The sequence below is a fragment of the Callorhinus ursinus genome, unplaced genomic scaffold, assembly GCF_003265705.2.
Source record: "Callorhinus ursinus isolate GAN/ISIS: 27379988/994484 unplaced genomic scaffold, GSC_fseal_2.0 scaffold18, whole genome shotgun sequence".
Classification (NCBI taxonomy): domain Eukaryota; kingdom Metazoa; phylum Chordata; class Mammalia; order Carnivora; family Otariidae; genus Callorhinus; species Callorhinus ursinus.
In genome coordinates, this window is record NW_027397080.1 from 8,593,473 (window position 1) to 8,612,732 (window position 19,260).

A 19,260-nucleotide genomic window follows, 5' to 3' on the forward strand; every position below is an offset into this window, starting at 1 on the left:
TGGATGGATGGATGGATGGATGGATGGATGGATGGATGGATGGATGGCTATAGATGCATGCATTAGGAGACCTAAGGGGAGCCCTGATGATCTCATCAACCCCCAGTTCCCACTGGAGAATTGGGAAGGCAGGAGAGACTGGGATGGAAAAGAGCTGAGGTGCTGGAGCCACTGATGGGGCAATAGTACTTAGTTATAGTGACCATGGGGGCCGAGTATCTGAGGAGCATGTGTCCCTGGCACCAGGGAAGACTGGACTTGGATGATCTGATTAGAGGAATCATTGGAATTGATTATCTGAAAAAACCATGATTTGGGGCCTAGCAGTAGCTTGTGTGTGTACGTGGTTCCGAGAGCGTACTGGTTACCTCTTGCTGCACAGTAGATTACCTGGAACTTAGTGTCTTAAAGCAACAGCGTTATGATCTCCCTGACTGGGTCAGGAAGCAGCACAGCTTAGCTGCGTCCTCTGCACGGGGGCCGGGACAGGCTGCAGTCAAGGTGTTAGCTAAGGCTGTAGCCATCTCAAGGCTCTGCTTCCAAGCTCGCGCACATGGTTGTTGGCGGCGTTTAGGTCCTCCCGCGTTGTCGGACTGAGGGCTTCAGTTCTCTGCTCCCTGTTGGCTGGAGGCTGCCCTCTGTTCCTGGCCACGTGGGCCTCTCCATGGGGCGACTCACAGCACGCAGCCGGCTGTCATCAGAGCAGCTGGGGAGAGGAGCCAGAGAGAGTGCAAGCAAGAGCGTCAGACTCCGTAACCTAATCTCAGAAGTGACATCCGATCACTCCTAGGGGGCAGTTAAAACCAAGTTGCTAGTCCAGCCCACACGCAAGGGGAGGGGATTACACAAAGGCAGGAGTACCAAGGACAGGGATCATTGCAGCGGCATAGAAGCTTGGATAGAAGCTTCCTACCACGGTGCATCTGGGCAGGAACAGTCACAGAGTGAGAAAGGCCGTCAGGGACAAAAGGAGCCAGAGAAGGAGAGTCTGGACATCCGAAATTATGTCTGAGGAGTCAGAAAAGCTGGAAATCAGGAATGTTTTTAAGGGCAGGAGTAGCTAGTAGGGAAGTGTGTCTGGGGCCGGAGGAGGAGCTGGGGCAGGGAAGAGTAGCTGGCAAGAGAGAGTAGCGGGCGAGCACAGGTTTGAAGGTAAGCGCTCAAGAGGCGAGAGTAACCGGTGGTGGAGTAGCTAGTTGCACACAGGCCTGGCAGAAAGTAGGATGGCTGAGGACAGGAGCTAGAAGCATCTGAGCCCTTCCAGGCCTTCGGCTTTGAGGCAGATAAATTTGCAGGTGGGACAGTAGCTGCTTGTCTGTGAAGGTGCCCCCAGTCCCAGAGGTGGCATCACTGGCCCTTGATGGATTCTCGGTTCTGATAAAATTCAGGTGGGGTCTTGCCTGCTGCTTCAGGGCTCCCTGCTCCCCCAGGCATGCTTGGGTCTCCAGGAGCCAGTTTTGGAGAGGACAACCCTCACCAGAGCTGGGAAGCCCCTGGAGAATAGTAGATACACTTTCCTCCCGGCCACTGCCCCCACCGCCTGGACTCCTGGCAGACATAGCTTCTTTCCCCATCCGCTACCCATCCCCCAGCCCTGCAACCAGCCTGTCACACACACCGGAGCTGGGCCGGGTGCCAATCAGACAGGCTGACATCACAGACAGGCACAGCTAGACTTGGAAGCAGCCGGGTACAATGGGGCCTGCAGAGCCACCTGCTCCCCTGGGATCTGTGGGGCAGGGCCATTCCCTGCTGGGAGCAGGTACCTGGCTGGCTATCATCTCCCGAGAAGTCTCATGAATGCCATGCACCCTGATCTGTCCATTCTCCTCAGGCAGCAGGGGACATTCAACCTTGGGCCCCTCCCCTGGGCCCAGCTCCTTCTCTGAATCTCCCCAGCCAAGCAAAACAAGCCCAGCAGCTCACCCCCTGGGCCTCATCTCAGGGATGCTAGTTCTGCTCATCCATCAGCGTCCAGTCTGGGATGCTTTGGGGACAATTACAATAAGGAGATAAGGGCCCTGCCGACCACGTGCTCTGACAGGCCCCCCTTCTCACCCCGCTCCTTAATGAAGTCCAGTAGGCAGAAACCCTTGTCTTCCCTTGGAACACAGTACACAGGAGGGGCCCTCTTTGGTTGAAGTGGGAGTAGGGGCCCAGAACCCACCAAGCTTTGCCTTCATTGGCATCCACCTCTCCCTCTCTATCTTCACAGAGTTTTCTGTGAGGTAGTGCAGCTAAGTGGTTGGGAACATGGGCTCTAGAGCCAGATGGCCTGGGTTGGAAGCCTAACTTTGCTACTTAGTGTCTGAGTAACCTTGGGCAAGTGACTTAGCCATGGCTTCAGTTTCTGTAAAATGGAGCTAAGGGTAGTGCCCACCTCCTATGATTGTTGTGAAGAATCAGTGAGTTAATGCAGATAAAGCTCTTAGAACAGGGCTGGCACATGGAAACCTTTAATAAAGGTTAGAGAAAGAAAATGCATTTAAAAAAAAAAAAAAAACCAGTCTGAAAACCACCGTGCCATGGCAAAGAGCTAGGGGTTTCTAGGTAAGTGGGCCTGAGTCTGAATCCTGGCTTCATCCCTTACCAATTGTGTGTTTTGGGACCTCCCCTCCCAGGGTCTCAGTTTCCACAGCTGAGCAAGGGGTGGCCTTCCCTCCCATCAGAGGGCTCTAGACAGGGTTCTGTGACCAGAGCCCTGTTAAGTGGGGTGTGGGGTGCTTGGCCTCTGGTGTGCTCAGTAACTATGTGCATCACCCCTCCCATTGTGGCCCAGAAATCCAAGATCTCCACCTTTGAGAAAATGTGGGCCTTCATGAGCAGCAAGCCATCAGCGCTGGTGAAGAACAACGAGGAGGGCATCCAGAGGACCCTAACGGCAGACTATGCACTGCTCATGGAGTCCACGACCATCGAGTATGTCACCCAGAGGAACTGCAACCTTACCCAGATTGGGGGCCTCATTGACTCCAAGGGCTACGGCATTGGCACGCCCATGGGTGAGCAAGGGGCTGCGGGTGGTTGGGGGGGCTGGGGGGACAGAGGATGACCGGGGCCCCCACAGCTACTCATGCACCCCATCTCCTGCTCCATCTCCCAGCTCATCCCATTGAACCTCAAAAGGTGGCATCTCTTCAACCCAGAGACAAACAGTAGAGTCACAACCTTGCGAGGTCAGCCTGGGCCTAAGCAGAGAAGAGCTGGGGCCAACACAGAGGTAGGGGGTCAGTTCAGAGGTCATGCCTGCTCTCTCTGACCTCACCCCTGTCGATGCAGCCCTAATACATGGGGCCTTCCAGGGGCCGACGGAGACAGGGACTCCTCGGCAAGACTCCCACCCCCAATCAGGACCTTGTTCCCACCGGACACCATAGAAAGATTCAAAGAGGGGCCTTTAGGAGCTTATGGAGAGGCTAGTGATGGTGGCCGGCGCTGTCCAGGGTGCTGACAGGGGCACATGCACAGGGACTGAGTGCCCCTGCCAGCCCGCTCCCCGCTCCCCCACTCAGGCTCCCCGTACCGGGACAAGATCACCATCGCCATCCTGCAGCTGCAGGAGGAGGACAAGCTGCACATCATGAAGGAGAAGTGGTGGAGAGGCAGTGGGTGTCCCGAGGAGGAGAACAAAGAGGCCAGCGCCCTGGGTATCCAGAAGATCGGGGGCATCTTCATCGTCCTGGCCGCCGGGCTGGTCCTGTCCGTGCTGGTGGCTGTGGGCGAGTTTGTGTACAAGCTCCGCAAAACAGCAGAGCGAGAGCAGGTAAGCCTCAAGAACTGGGGCCCGCATGGGGAAGGGAGGGAGTGGGGAGCACAGGGTGTGAACCGGGTTCACACCTCCCAGGCACGCGTGGTGTCTGAGCCAGCCCTGCCTCGGCTCCAGCAGGAGGCTTGCCGGCCCCACCTCTGCTCTGACTCTGAGCACACATCCCCACCACTGTGGCTCCAGGCCAGGCCAAGCCCCCTCCTCTCCAGCTGGCTCATGCAACAGCCTCCACTCTGGCCTTCCTGCCTCTTCTCTCCCATCCGCTCTCCAAACACAGCCAGGGCCCTGTTTAACACTTCATTCAAACCATGTCATTCCCCTGCAGAAAATCCTTCAGGGTAATTGTTGAAGCTGGGTGATGGTTACATGGGGCTTCATTATACTTCTCTCTCTCTCTACTGCTGCATATAGTTGGAAATTTCCATAATCAAAAGTTTAAAAAAGAAAGGAATGTTAAGAAGTCTGGCCCAAGCATTCAGACAGTAGAACTCTGCTCAACCCATCTGATTAATTCAAGTGTGGTTGAGCAGTGGTTCTGGGTCCTGGTAGCAAATTAGAATCACAGGGAGAGAGTTTTTTAAGTGCTAATGCCCTGACCTCACTCCCAGAGACTGTTTTAATTGGTCTGTGGCAGAGCCTGGCATTGGTGTCTTAAGAAAGTGTACTTACAGGGTGATTTAAATGTGCACATGAGGGCGCCTGGGTGGTTCAGTTGGTTAAGCGTCTGCCTTCGGCTCAGATCATGATCCTGGGGTCCTGGGATCTAGCCCTGTGTTGGGTTCCCTGCTCAGTGGGGAGCCTGCTTCTCCCTCTCCCTCTGCCTGCCACTCCCCCTGCTTGTGCTCTCTCTCTCTCTGTCAAATGAATAAATAAAACCATTTAAAAAATGAAAATTTAAAAAAAAAATCAATGAGCACGTGAGTTGAGGGCCTCTGGGCTGGAGGGAGGTGCCTTTCACAGAGAAGTTCAAAGGGACACAGGGCCAGTGTGGAAGGAGATTATAGGTATGTCCTATGTGGAGGGGACCACTCAAAACAGGTACTTTTTACATCCATCAAAAATGAAATGGGGTCCTTTATAATCGGTAAGCCAGAGTCAGCAATGAGGAAGGGGAAAGATCATCCTTGGTGTCATAGTTCTTGTGGGCATGAGGAAAGGGACATGCTCCAGTCTTGCTGGGAGCAGTCCGTGCGTACGTTTCTGGAAGGCAGCTTTGCAGTGTGGACAGTCTTAAAAGTGGCCACACATTTTGACAGTGAATTTCTACTTTTAGAAATGCACCCAATGGAAGAGGTCAGTTTTATTTACAAGGATATTCACTGAAGTGTTAATTAGCACATGAAAAATGAAGGGGAACATCCCCCTCAATGTCCAATAATACAGAAGGGCTAAAAAAAATTATAATACATTAAAAAAGAACAACCAAATTCTTTAGGAATTCCCATTACGGTTGGAATGAGCTCCACAATCCACCCAAAAGCCGACAACAAGATCTGGTTCTATCCCACTTGTCTGACTTTCTCCTTCCCACGTTCCCCTCCATCACTCTCCTCCACACACACTGGCCTCCTCTTTAGTCCTTAATGCACCAAACACCTTTCAGCCCCAGGCCTTTTGCACATGCTGGTCCATGTACCTGCAATGCTCTTCCCACCCACCCCCACCCCCACCCCGAGCACCATATTATTGGCATGTTCTGGTCATTGAGGTTTCAGCTGAAACACCACCTCTCAAGTAGCCTTCCCCACTTGCCTCCACGCCTGATGCCCCTCTATCTCATTCCACTGCTTTATTCTCTTAACAACACTTACCGTGCTCTAAAGTGATTTATTTGTTCACACGTTTATTACCTGTCTCTATCACATCATAGACCAGAAGCTCCCTGAGGGCTGTGACCTGCCTTTTTCATGTCTGTTTGCCTGACACCTAGAACAGCGTGTGGCACATAGTAGGGCCTCGGTAAATATTTTCAGAATGAATAATGGCAGGTGAGGAGAGTTGCCATTCTGTGTTTAATGGGCAGACAAGGGGAAGCTCAGAGGGGAAGTGAGTAAGAGGCAGAGCCAGAATTGAGAATCTCCGCGCCCTCCCCTCCCCTGCACAGCCTTGTCACAGCTGCCTGAGTGCTCCTGAGAGGACCTCACCACGCAAATGGAGCCATCAAGAGCCCCCCCCACTGCCTTCCAGACAAGCCACAGGACAGCCTCTGGCCATGGGTCTCCTAGGAGCCCCCGCCGTCAGATACCTGCAGGCAAAAGCATAGGGACCCAGGCCAGAAACCACTGTCACCCAGCTGCCTTGCAGGGACCTGCCTCCCACTTGCACACCTTGAGAAACGTGCTGGACTGTCCCTGTGGAAGCGTGGTGATTTTGCCCATAGTGGGAAGCCCTCCCAGGGGAAAGGTTACCCATACATTCATCAGGTGTTTCTTAAGCCTGACCCTGGGCCAGGCCTAGTGCTAGGAGCTGGGCTTACAGGGATGAAACTGGCTGGTTCCTGCCCTCAGAATCTAGTGGAGAAAAATCAGGCAGGTCAAATTCCTCAAACTTTAGCGTGCACACCCATCAGAACCTCGGTTTGCTCATCTGGGAAATGGGGGTAGGATGATACTACCTGCCCTGGCTACCTTAGTCTCCAAACAAGAACGTAACGCTCTGCAGCCTGCCTCAAACTGATCATCTTGAGTGGGCAGCGGGTGGGTGGCCTAAAGGTGAGAGTGAGACAGGCAACCTTGGCACCAGCCTTGGGAGGAAGGGGAGGAGCCGGCTGGGCTTGCAAGGCCGGGCCTCACCCATGTGCCCCTTGCCCTCCCACCCCACCCCAGCGTTCCTTCTGCAGCACCGTAGCCGATGAGATCCGTTTCTCCCTTACCTGCCAGCGTCGGGTCAAGCACAAGCCGCAGCCCCCCATGATGGTCAAGACTGACGCTGTCATCAACATGCACACGTTCAATGACCGCCGGCTTCCAGGCAAGGACAGCATGGCCTGCAGCACATCATTGGCCCCCGTATTCCCCTAGGCACAGGTGGGGTGGGGACCGAAGGCCTGGGGGCAAGGCAGAGGAAAGCAAGGAGACTGGAAGGCACCTCCCCTGTGCCCACACTGGGCTTGGGGGCCAGAGCTGCTGCCTGCCTGCTGGGCCAGGAGCCCTCTGCCCTTACCTCCCAGGAAACCAGCAGGCCCTGAGGCCAGCTGCTTGGGCCTCACTCGCCTCTCGTTTCTTCTGTGGGTTTCTAAAGCTGCCAGCCGAGACAGCCAAGGCCAAAGGAAGCACATGCCTCTCTCAGGCCAAACTCACCTGCCCCTCAACTCTCCTTGACAGTCAGAAGTTCCTACCACGGCCTTGCTGAGGCCAAAGAAAATGGGAAACAGCTCATATGTTGCCTCTCCTTCCATGAGCCCAGACCTCCTGGGCCATGACCGTGAGACCAGAAACACAAACCTTGGGCACCTTAAGGATTGTAGTATGGCTACCAATGGGAGCTGAAGATGGGGGATGGCTACTCTACATGTCTTGAGCAGAAGGAAGACTTCATCCCTTAGGGGCTGCTCACATAGTCTTGGTCTCTTGGACTTGGCAGCATGTATGGCAGCCCCCATCTTGGCAAAATTGAAGGCAGAGAGCCCCATAGAAGAAAAGAGGAGTTTGGGGTATGGGAGAGAAGAAAATGCACAAAGGCCACCATTTTGAATTCTTATGGACGACGTCCCAATTGTTCCCATTCCTCAAGGAGGTCTCCAGGAGTATAAAGGGGAGGAGTGGTCAGAGCAAATTTTCTACTTTCTGGCCAGAAGGTAGAGGACCCCCTGAATCTCTCACAAAGGGTGACCAGAGATTCAGCTGATATTTGAAGCCAGAGGAACAGTGGATGCCATGGAAATCCCATAGTCCCTTGAGCCACTGGGTCTTATTTTGCTGGTTACTGAGCTGTTTTCTAAACCCTAGTGGCATTTGAGAGCTTGGGCTCTTTGCCATCTACTCATCAGCAACTCCCCATTCCTGGCCAGTTGACCTTGACCTCCTTCTGTCACCTTGGAAGGAGAAGAGAAGCCTAGATTGAAGTGAAAGTCATGACGCCCCCCCCCTTAAAAGAGGGATACAGGTCCTACGGCACAGGCTAACTTTGGGGTAGATGGGGAAGGCCGGGAGGGCCCTCAAGAACTCTTGGCCTCCTGAACTTGCCAAACATAAAGATGCTCCCCAGAAAGGAAAGTTTTCAGGGACAGGGCATCAGAGCTCATAGTGGCCCCAAGAGTGGGGAAAGAAAAGCTGTCTCCTGGAGAATTAACCAAAGACCCCACATAGAGACACAGGCCACCTAGGCCCCGATCTCTTGTCCAGAGCAGCTTGGACCTAGTGGGGCTTGGGGGTATAGCAAAGAAATAGTAGCAGATGGGGTACCAGTGAGGGCCGGACCAGATGACTTGTGGGTTCCAGCTAGGTAGGATGGATGTTCTAGAAGTCTGTGACTTTAAGATTCTGGAAAAAGAATGAGACATGGAAGGTTTAGGAGCAAAGTGTCCTTAAAGAGACTATGACGGGGCCAGCAAAGCTTCCCATTGCTAAGGGTGAAAGGCAATCTCGGAACAGGGGAGGGAAGGCTGGAGATTCCGGATGGGGACCCAGAAGACACTATTATCCCCCTCCCACCTCTCTCCTGTTTCTGCCTGGGGAGTCTGGTTAAGGAAGAGCTACATTTAGATCTCAAGGACCTTCTCAGCTGGGGTGAAGAATAATCTTTAACTCCCCCCGGGGACTCCCAAAGCAGGAGAGCGCAGTGGGCTCATGTGATAAATAACATTCCTCCTCCAAACTGTGAGCTGCAGGACCAAACCAGCTGGTTCCCACCCTCCCAGCAGCTCCAACAGGCTGTGTGCTGGGGAGGTGGGAGAAGAGAGCTGGACGCGCAGCATCGCCAACACACATAATGACAGGAGAAGCCATGCTGTCATGAGCTCGTGTGTGGGAGTGCGTGTGTGCATGCATATATGTGTATCTGTGTGTGTGAGCTCTAGGGGCTGGGGGTGAGGGACGGATTTGGACATCAAACAGAGTCCAGGACATGCAATAATAGAACCCTTTAGGTTCTGACGTGTGTGTGCACACATGTGTGAATCTGGGATGAGGGAGACAAATCTGGACAAGCAGCAGAGCCCCGTACATGTAAAAACGGGAGAAGCCATGTCTTGCTGGGGTCCTGGGCAGTACATACATGTATATGTGCATGCACGAGTGTGTATGCTTGTGTGTGCCTGGCCTGTGTGTGCATGCACGCTTGGGTGTACGTTTTGCACCCCTGGCAGAGGGTGGAGGACAGGATGAAACCCGCAGCGTTGCCAAATGTTTAAAAGGAGAAGCCATGTCGTTGAGGGTCCACATGTGAGCAAGTGTGCATCTGTGTGTGGGGGCATGGGTTTGCAGCGGAGAGCAGGACAGAGGACAGAACCAGAGAGCTTTGTAGTACAGATCAGTGCATGTGTGCAAGGAGCCCTGTGGCATCGGAATTACTTGGGGGGGGCATGCTCCCACATGGGTGTGCAGACTCACCCGTGTGTTCCAGCTCACAGCAGGAGCAGAAATGGACAATCAGGAAGGCAGGGAATCAGGGTCTGCTTGCACTTCTGTTGGTAAGGAGAGATCATTTGTCACAAGGATTTGGCGAGACAGTGTGCTTTTGTGTATGATGCTCCATGAGCGAGTCATGTTCTTCTGAGGCTGCACACGAACACAGGCTGATGGGGGAAGAAAGAAGTGGCGTGGGTTTGGGAAGATATTTCATCAGCGGAATGAAGAATAGTGGCTATTGGAGGCACAATTCATTTAGGGAAATCCCCCGCAAGGTACTAAAATGATTTTTAGACTTGTAATGAAGGGGGGGTGACATGCTGCCCAACCCCGCCCCCCACTCAAGCCTTATGTCCCTGTGTGTGGCTCATGTTCAAACTCTGGCTGGTGTCCTTGGTTTGCCTTTGAGACCAGCCCAGTGTTCAAAACACAGTGGGGACTGCTTCTGCCCAAGTGGGAGCTGTGTCTCTCCCCAGGTCCCGAAGGTGCTAGCTGGTACTACTACACCGCGTGGGGTGGGGAGGGGAGAAGGTGTTCGCATCAAGGCGGATCAAGAGGAATTAAAGGCGACGTCAACCATGCAGCAGGTGCGCACGTGCGCTGCAGAGGGTGTGAGGGGCACGCCCACGCGCGGCGGCGCTGAGGTTGGCTGTAGAAGCGTCAGAGCTGGTTTTGATGGAACAGAAGACGGGACTTGCCCCAGCAGGTGCTGGACTGTCCTTGTCGGGCCCCACATGCCTGCCCTTAACAAGAATGCCCCCACCTCCCACCCCCATCTCCCACCCAAAATGCCAGTGCCTCCTCTCAGCCAGCTCAGACTGGCCAAACTGAGGGGCAGCAGCGAGCAGACCCCCCCCCCCACACACACACACACCCCGCCAGTCACCAGGGCCCTGGGGCTTTTGGACGATGAACCCTCCTCCTGTCACTCCCCTTGACCTCTTACTGGTCTCTGTGCCATGGACAGATAAGAAACCCTGACCGCTTGGTCACCACTCAGGTGGCCCCACTCTGCGAGTGTCTCTCAAGAGGAATCATGCTCTCGTGGCGGATGAGCTGACTCTGAATCTCTGAAGGGTTGGAGGGCCTCCCCCCACCACCGCCCAGCAAGACTGCCCCAACTAGAAGAGCACATCCTGGCCCCCTCCCCAATGCACTTGCAGACAGAAGTGATGGCCCAAGATAGGGGAGGGGTCTGGCGGGGCTGGATGAAGGTTCCATGTGGTGAGAAGTCACTCCCCTCCTTAAAGTGGAGGGGAGCAGAAGTCCGAGCCGAGCACTCGCTCGCTGAGAACAGAGGCTCCCTCCCTGCCTTTCCCAGGGCTGCGCTGCGGACATCCGCAAGCGGCTGCTTCATCCCTCGGCATGAGGCTGGGCCCTTCCCAAGCCATTCTCAGCTATCTGCACAAACAGCTGGAAACTGGCCAAACTCTGGCCCATATCTGGACTGATCCGGTGTGGACAGCCATCTGGAAGGGCCTTGTGATCTGGACAAACAGCTGGTTGGGCTTAAACATCTGGGATGGGCCCAGCCCTGTGGACAGATGCAAGGAATGAGCCCAATTCTGTCGACAGATCTTGAGCAGACACATCTGGAACAGTCTCCCCGACGGGACTGACACAGCTGGAAGGGGCCCCGCTGCTTGCCATGGTAGAAGGGCCCTGCCCTGAGTCCCCATGCCAGTTTGAATCGAGCTCTCATTTTTCAATCCTGGATTTGCCCTGGAGTTAGAATTTCAGAGCTAAGGCCATATGTGAAGTCACAAAACTGTTTTTGGTAGAGGGTTAATGTTCTGTACAATATATATATGAGTGTAAAAAGATATATATATACTGTATATATATATACATATATGCACAGTGTATATATGACCTGTAGCCCATGTGTATACACACCCCTCCCTGCACGTCCGCACACAGAGTGTACATAACCCAGCCAGTACGGGTGGGGACCAGGTGAGGGATGGGGCGACAGCAGCCAAGTCTGGAATGGAGGTCACCTGGGGCAGGGGCCCCCTGGGGATGGGGAAGGCCCTGCATACATCAGAGCTCTGGACCGAACCACAGGGGCTGGCAGATGGGCCTTGCCCAGCCGGTGCCTCCTGGAGAGGGGCAGGAGAGACCCAGGGGCCTTGTCTCCGTCTGAGAGTGTCTGAGCCAGGGCAGCAAGCAAGGCCTGTGTCTGGGGAGTCATGTCATGCTGGCACTTGGCCCAGAGACCTGTACTTGTCACAGTGGCCAGATAGGTGTCGGGCTCCACCTGGAATATCCTAAAGGGCTGGAACGTTCTAGGTGGCAGAGGCCTCTGCCTCAGATTCCCACCCACACACAAAGGCACAGTTCACAGCTAGCGCAAATGCTTTTTAAAGAGAATGGCCCCAAAGGCATTGTCCACATGCCCGTGCAATGTCCCTGTGCCCGACTCACTGGCCCTGTCCCCATCATCTGCCTTCTAGAACAGAAGACCTCCAACCACCCTGCAGCACGTCTCTATTTTACAGATCAAAACTCTGGGGCCTCCAGCTACAGGGCAGCAGCTGTAGTAATGCCAGCAGGCTTGTCCCACTGCAGACAACCTCCCCAGGCCCATCTGACCCAGAGGCTAGCTGTTAGCAAGTGACCGAGGAGCCAGAGATGTGAAGGGTGCAGTGACGCCAGGGGAAAGAGAAGCCAGCAAGGCCCTCCTGCCCTAGCACAGCCCAAGCCATCTGTCTGCCTTCCCTCCCCCACTCCATCTCCCCCAGCAGGGCAGTGGGCAGGGAGCACCCCCCACCGTACCTGCCGACCGTGGCCCTGCCCCTCCCCGCTCCTCGTGGGCCTCACGATCCCAGTCCTTTAGCTAGCAGTCCTGCCCCTGTCACCGGCCAGAGCACCTCTGGAATCTGCAAGGGAGAAGACACCCGGAGTGAGCTTCCGTGTGGTCGGCAGACTGCCTTCTGCTTGGGCCCCATCTGTCAGGCTGGTGTGCACTTAATCTGCCTCTGGGCCCCCCCTGCCCCGCCGTCAGAGCACATCTGAATCCAGCCCCCTTAAGAGGGGCCTGTCCTGGCTCCAGGGGCCCACATGCCACTGTGCTCCAAACCCCCACCCCATCTCTGCCTGGGCCTCCCTTGTCGGGGACTTGGGTTCCCAGCCCCAGGGCTGAGCCCCCAGACAGTGCCATGCGAGACCCTTGGCCTGCCCCACCACCCAGACCAGAGTGCCTGGATGCCCCCCACTCCCACTCGACATGGTTCCCACACACTGGTCTCTGGGCCATTCAGGGGATGCCCTTTGTGGACATGCAGAATTTCTATGAATATAGTTTTTTGTAAACATTTTGTAACAATTTGGGTTTCATAGTAACTGTGTTACTTGCCAATCATTCTAGGCTGATGTAAATAACTTTCCGAACAAATCTGATTATTTTCCTTTTTAAGACACTGTGATATATCAAAGTGCACAGTTTGCTGTATGAAGTAATATGGTTTTAAATTTTAAATAAAGAAATGTTTCTAGAAAACAGTGTCCACGTGAGGTGTGTTTTCTGCTTCTCCGCTTTCTCCTTCAAACCAGAGAGTGCCGGGCAGCTGAGCCACCTTCACCCCTGGGCTGACCGTGTCCGGGGCAGGAGACCCTGGGGATGGGCCGGTGGGGGACTCCAGCTCAGGCCCCTGGTTCCCGTTTCAGATGACAAGGGTGAGGCGTCCATCCCTGACATCGTCTTAACCTCTGTCTTCTCGTGGGCACATCTGTCCCCAACGCCTCACCATCCACAGAGCTACCCTGCTAGTTGTCAGGTCCTTATGTGACCCTGTCCCTCTGGCCACAGCTGGGGGTGTCATGTGGGCCTCTTCTCCAGGCTTGGCCGATCAGCGATCTTGCCATAGCTTTTTCAAAGTGGAAATAAGGAAGCTCCAAGTCGGTTACTCCTGGGAGCTGGATACTGTACGCATAACCAGGGCTCGGGCCAGGGCACTTTAAGCAGGAAGGGATTGAACACGGATGTTTACAAAACCAGTGGAAGAGATGAGGTGACAGGGCCCAGCTGGGCCTCCAATGGCTCCCAGAACAACATAGAACTGACCCGCCCAGGGAGTAGCCACATCTGAGACTCTGGGCCTAGAGCTATGAGACGAGAGTGCACCCCAGGCCTGCCATCCGGGGCTCAGCAAGCCTGGGTCAGGAAGGCGCTGCCATCATTGCCCCTATCACGTTGCTTCTCGTCACCCTGGAAGCAATCCTGCTGAAAACCCTCATGTTTCCATGACGGAGACAGCCCAAAAAGGGGGGGCAGGAAGATGGACTCTGCCTCTCTTCTGCTTTCTATATCTCATGCAAACATCAACTTGGTAGAGACTAATTTGCATCCAGAACCCTCCAGGCCCCCCTATGATACAATCATAATCATAATAAGTCATAATATTTATCAAGCACTTCCTACATGGCAGGTGCTATGCTAAGCTCTTGACGTACATTATCTCCTTTACCGCTTGCCTTAGAAACTGACACAGCTCAAACCCGATTCTCTATGATCTTTTCATCCCAAACCTCCACCATCATTGACTCGGTATCTTAGGTCCCCATTCTAATTCCCTGGAGAGTGACCATTATTGGACCAGCTCTGGTTAGTTGGTCACCTGTGATCCAATCAGCTGTGGCTAGCAGGAGTGAAGGGTCACATAATATAATCATAGTACCCAGGCTCTTTGCTTTAGGAGGATTGAGAAAATCCGAAATTCTGAAGAAAGCTATATGGGTTGAGCAGTCCTTCTAAAATATCCACCCTCTTATTTCATCAGTGCAAGTGCCAAGTCAAGGCCCCAGAAATCCCTCTAGAATGGAGAGGAGGCCAGGACCCAGTGGGCTACAGTATCTGAGAATTCTGGTCTAGCCTGCAGCCACAACGGGGAAGAGGCTTTGGGTCTAAGCCAGGGAAGAGGCAGGTAGAGGCCCTGGGTTGAAGGACATCTGTCAGGAGGCAGAGGTAAAGTCCATCACCTAGGAGTGAACACACTGGGGTTCAGGATGGACTCCAGGTCCAGAAGGGAATAGGATAATGTGGAGAAGAGAGAGGGAATGGACCTGGTAGGAATGAGGCCCACATTAGGGGTGAAGGAACGGGTAGATTACCCACTCATCCATCCATCCATTCACTCATCCATCCGTCCAGCATCCATCCATCCGTCTGTCTGTCCATCCATCCATCCATCCATCCACCCATCTATCCGTCCGTCCATCCATCCGTCCATCCATCCATCCATCCATCTGTCCGTCCATCTATCCATCCGTCCATCTATCCATCCATCTATCCATCCATCCATCTATCCATCCATCCACTCATCTGTCCCCTTTCCCCTGAACATTTTCCCACCCACCTACCGATTGATCAAACACTCCATCCATCAGTCCATTTACCTGTCCACCCACCCTGAATCCATCCACCCATCCATCCATCTACTCATAGACTTGAATATTTTGCAGGTGAGTCCAGCTCTACCACCTATTAGCTGTGTAATCTTGAACAAGCAACTTCACATCCTTGAGCCTTGGTTTCCTCATCTAAAATGCATTGTCATGAAAACCACCTCATGGAATGGTCACGCAGGCTAAACGAGAAAAAACACGGTAAGCATTTCACACGGCTGGGCATACCATAAGACAACAAGAAGTGACAGCAATTTTCATGAAGAAAAAGGAGGAAGGAGAGGAAAGAATTAGGGTCTACTATATGCTGAGCCTCCTCAGGGGATAGTCTGGTGAGTAGTGAGACAAGCCTCCTTCCCGCTGGGGCTCAGAGCCTGGCCCAGAAGCCCATTCGTGACACTCTGGGCTCTCGATGAGGACCAGCCAAGCCTCTCACAGCAGTGGGGTGGCTCTGATTATCTCTGGATTGGACAGAGAAACGACAGAAACTCCCCGGTTCCCCCAGCCTCTCTGAGAGCCCCTGACTCTATGTCTCAGAGCCCATCTCTACCTGGCTGGCTTTCCCAGGGAACTGAGCTCTCTCCACAACCCTGTCTCAAGGAGGCAAGGAAGTTGATCCTAGACGTTGCCTCTCCCTCCCCAACTCAACCCCAAGAGCAGGAAGTGCTCTTTTTCTGCCTCCAGAGGGGGCTCTCACTGCTCTCTCCCCAAGGAAGGAAGTAGAGTCCATATTACCTGGCACCCGTACAGCTCAACAGATGACAGCTTTTTTTTTATTTAAGATTTTATTTATTGATTGATTTGTCAGAGAGAGAGAGAGAGAGAGAGAGAGCACAAGCAAGGAGAGGGGCAGAGGCAGAGGGAGAAGCAGGCTCCCCGCGGAGCAGGGAGCCTGATGTGGGACTCGATCCCAGGACCCTGGGATCACGACCTGAGCCGAAGGCAAACGTTTAACCGACTGAGCCACCCAGCTGTCCCCCGATGACAGCTGTTATTGTGGAGGAAAGTAACGAACGAGAGGAGCCCTCTCCCATTGCAGGCACAGGAGCCTAGGCACAGAGGAAACAAAGATGGCCAAATACTCAGCTTTTAAGCTCAAAGGTCTGGGTCCCAGTCTAAGGCCCAACACATCTGGATGGACGCATGATCCTGTTCCCCCACCACGAACAACCAAATTTGGCCAAAGACTCCACAGACGGGGAGGAAACCTGAAGGAGATCGCCAGAGAGAAACGGAGTCAGGGCCCGGGGGACCCTCGGGTTCTGCCCCGGAGAGTTCCAGGGAGCAGATCCCAGCCCCCAGACACCCTCCTCAGTGCCTCCATAAGGACAGTCCGTAAGGACACACGTCCTCCATAAGGACAGCTTCCACAGCAGCCAGGTGACTCCCGCAGCCGGCTTGCTTGAGCGAAGCACCCCTGCACCTTTTGAACTCCCTCAGACCCCGTTCTCCCCACGCTCTGTGGCCACATGCTCTGGCTCGGGATCAGGACTAGGCCCCTGTCCTGAACACTTAGAGGGAAGGTGGTGGTGTGCAAAAAAATCCCTCTACACGCCCCTAGCCAAGTGGGGCTACACTAGAGCGTTCCCTCTGAGCTGGGGGAACAAGCCCCTTCTTTATTTTATTCATCATCATCATCATCATCGCAGTCGGGGTTGTTATTTCTGTTTCCCACGCAGTCACTGCAGAGCCCTGGTGGCTTGGAGATGACAGGCCCAGACAGTCCCGAAGCAGATTCTCGTTGGGTTCTTTTAGCCTCTTCGCTCAGGGGGAGCCCCATCCTGGAAAACTATACCCTTGATGTCAAGGGGTCCCTTTCCTTTGACCTTGGTCATCTCACCCCACGTGAAGCACAGGGATCTGAGTCACCAGTCCCCACTGCCCTCTAGGTCATGGCCCCGCTCTCTCTCCTGCCATCTCCTGCGGCCCGGGCCTCCTGTCACTCGTGGCAGGAGACAGGGGCTCAGAACTGGAGACAAGCGTCAAGGCACCCCTTAGTTTAAGCAGACACAGTGCGCTCACAGCCTTGGTTCACCATCCTGTGCCTCAGGCAGCCCTTGGCAGGAGGGAAGGAAAGCACACGCCAAGTGTCAGGCAGCCGGCTTACTATTTACAAGCCTTTCATTCACTTCCCCTTCTCCATGTCTGTGCCCTCCGGGTCCCTCTGGGGTGAGCAAGGAACAGGAGGAGGTCAGGGCCCGGGCGCTCCTGGGGCGGCAGGTCTCCATTCCGTGAATCAGGCGGCAGGGACACACGGCTCCCCTGGGGCTTTGATGGCACTTCCTTGGGAAACAGAAGCCGAGTGTTTAAGAAGCATCTGTCATTATGGAAACAAAGTTGCCAGGCCATTTTTTTTTTTTTACTATTTTTACTGCGGTTTCATTATCTTATGCAAATGAGGCCACTGATGAAGCCTTTCTGCAGGGTGGCCCATGCTGGGACCAGCTCCATCGAGGGGATTTATTGCCTGCCTCGGCCTCCAGACAAGATCTGGAATGACGAGGTCCCGTGGAGATGACTTCCAGAGCATCCGACCTGCCCCGGAACACACGGGGCCCACCAGACCAGCCCCCACGTCCTGCCTCTGTCCCAGGTTCTTTATTTCCAAAGATCCAAGTGTCAGCTCAGCCTGGTTCAGGCCTCTGTCTCCGATTCCTCAGTCACTGGAGCCCCTTGAAGACTGAGTTGTCAGTATCCAACAGGAGGTAAGGGGGAAAGTGGGGAGCACCAGAAACTTCATCTTCCCAAGGGCCCCTGGGAGCAGCTTATAAGATGCGACTCAGTTTCTCATCCAAGGGGAGAGAGAGCAGAGGGATGTATACACCATCTTCGGTCTAGGTGAGTCCCCTGAGGTTGTCAATCCCAGGTATTTCTGGCATGCCACTGGTGGCAAGGCGGCTTCTGGGCCAGGGGGAGGCCTCAGGGAAAACAAGGCAAGTGGTGGTAGTAGGAAATGGGGCCCTTGTGGGCAAGTGGTATGGGCAGGAGATGTGGAGAGCACTGACCCACTCATAGAGATGATCAGCCTAAGGCTCAGAGAGGCCAAGAAACTTCCCCAAGCTCCAGGGAGTAAGTGGCAGGGCAGAGCTAACCCAGGGCTGTTTGCCTTGCCAGCTTAAGGAGCCACCAGTGCCTCGCCACCTCCTGGCACCCTGCCCTGGCCTCCCCCCGTGCTCCTTACTGCAGCTCTGACCTGGCCGAGAGCTCCACAGTCCCAGCCCACTCCAGCCTGTCCCCCAGGCCGTTTCTCCCAGTGTGAAGTGTGTTGGCAAAGTACACACTCTCCCCAGGCGTCCACAAGCTCCCAGATTTTCCTCCAAGAGAATGCTCCCCTCCATCCAGCCCCTCTGGCCCAAAGCCTTTACTTTTCTTCTGCCATAAGAACTAGCTTCTCCCCTGTCAAGCCTCAGGCTCCAGCATTTAGTAAAAGCCTTCTGCCCTCTGTGGGTACTTTCCTCCTCGGGGAGGTCTGACTCGGTCCTACATTTCCCAAGGTCTGGGCAGTGATGAGACCAAAAATGTGGAAAACTAGAAGTTTCCCAGCCCTGCTCACTCATGGTGAGCATGAGGTCATAGCAGGTGCCATAACCCAAACATCGCTGGCTCCAGGTACTGTTGCATAACCTGCTCCAGCCGCCTGCAAAGTCCGAGGGACAGGCCTGCTCTGCACTCAGAATCACCCTCTGATCGGATGGCCAAAACTTGAGAGTTCTTAGCGCTGGTCTCTTTCTCTTCAAGGAGAAGGTGTCGGTAATAAAACCATCATCATCATAATACTACCTTCCAGCCAGCTGAGAGACGACCCCAGACCCAGCACTGTGTGAGCAGTGTGCAGACCTCAACCCCCAGCATCTCACCATGACCCTATGAGCTAAGGGGATACCATGCCCATTTTACAGATGTGGAAACGGAGGCTAAGAAAAGTAGAACAACTCAGCCACAATCACCCAGAAAGCAACAGAATGAGGCCTCCAGGCTGGGACCTCCGTTTCATAGATTTGATAAATGGGTAAGTGAATAAATGAACGAGTGAATCAGAAAACAGTCGATAGCCAATGCTGTTTACAGACCCTGGGGAACTTCTATACTTGTAGAAAAAAAAAAAAAAAAAAAACACGCCAAACTTGATTGGGCCAAAAATGAGAATTACTAATTACAGTTGCTCACAGGAACGACCCACCACTTATGCCTAATTGCAGTGCAGTCCAATAACAATTATGCACATCAATAAATGTGTCAGATTAACTTGGTTGTAAGTTTTATTTGATTGCAACACTAAACCCTGTTTTCGGTTCCTCAGACGTGGGAGGCCGTGGCCACCCCGACTGGACCAGTTGGACCCTTCTGGAAATGAGGAGGGCCTTTGGTGCTGGAAGGGAAGTGAGAGACCGGAGTAGAGAGAATCATCTCTCTCCTCTGCCGCAGTGTGCCTGCCCTGGCAAGCTCCGGGAAAAGCAGTTTGGCAGGGGGTCTTTGCAGGACTTGCAACGTCATGAGCCACCCCTCCTTTCCTCAGTGCCA

General features: G+C 54.0%; 1 protein-coding gene across 2 annotated transcripts in view; it reads left to right on the top strand.

Annotated features, from left to right (window-relative positions):
- The window catches only part of GRIK3 (glutamate ionotropic receptor kainate type subunit 3), a 213,398-nt gene extending 206,606 nt beyond the window's left edge, over positions 1-6,792 (top strand). The window contains exons 14-17 of one of the 2 annotated variants that reach the window (XM_073902892.1): positions 2,780-3,002; positions 3,513-3,763; positions 5,637-5,725; positions 6,592-6,709. In XM_073902892.1, the coding sequence (XP_073758993.1) occupies positions 2,780-3,002; positions 3,513-3,763; positions 5,637-5,696 (534 nt within the window). In that variant the 3' untranslated portion in view covers positions 5,697-5,725; positions 6,592-6,709. Of the gene's footprint in view, positions 1-2,779; positions 3,003-3,512; positions 3,764-5,636; positions 5,726-6,591 lie in introns of both variants that reach the window. The other variant, XM_025856681.2, reaches the window with a different exon arrangement.
- The last annotated feature ends 12,468 nt before the right edge of the window (positions 6,793-19,260 follow it).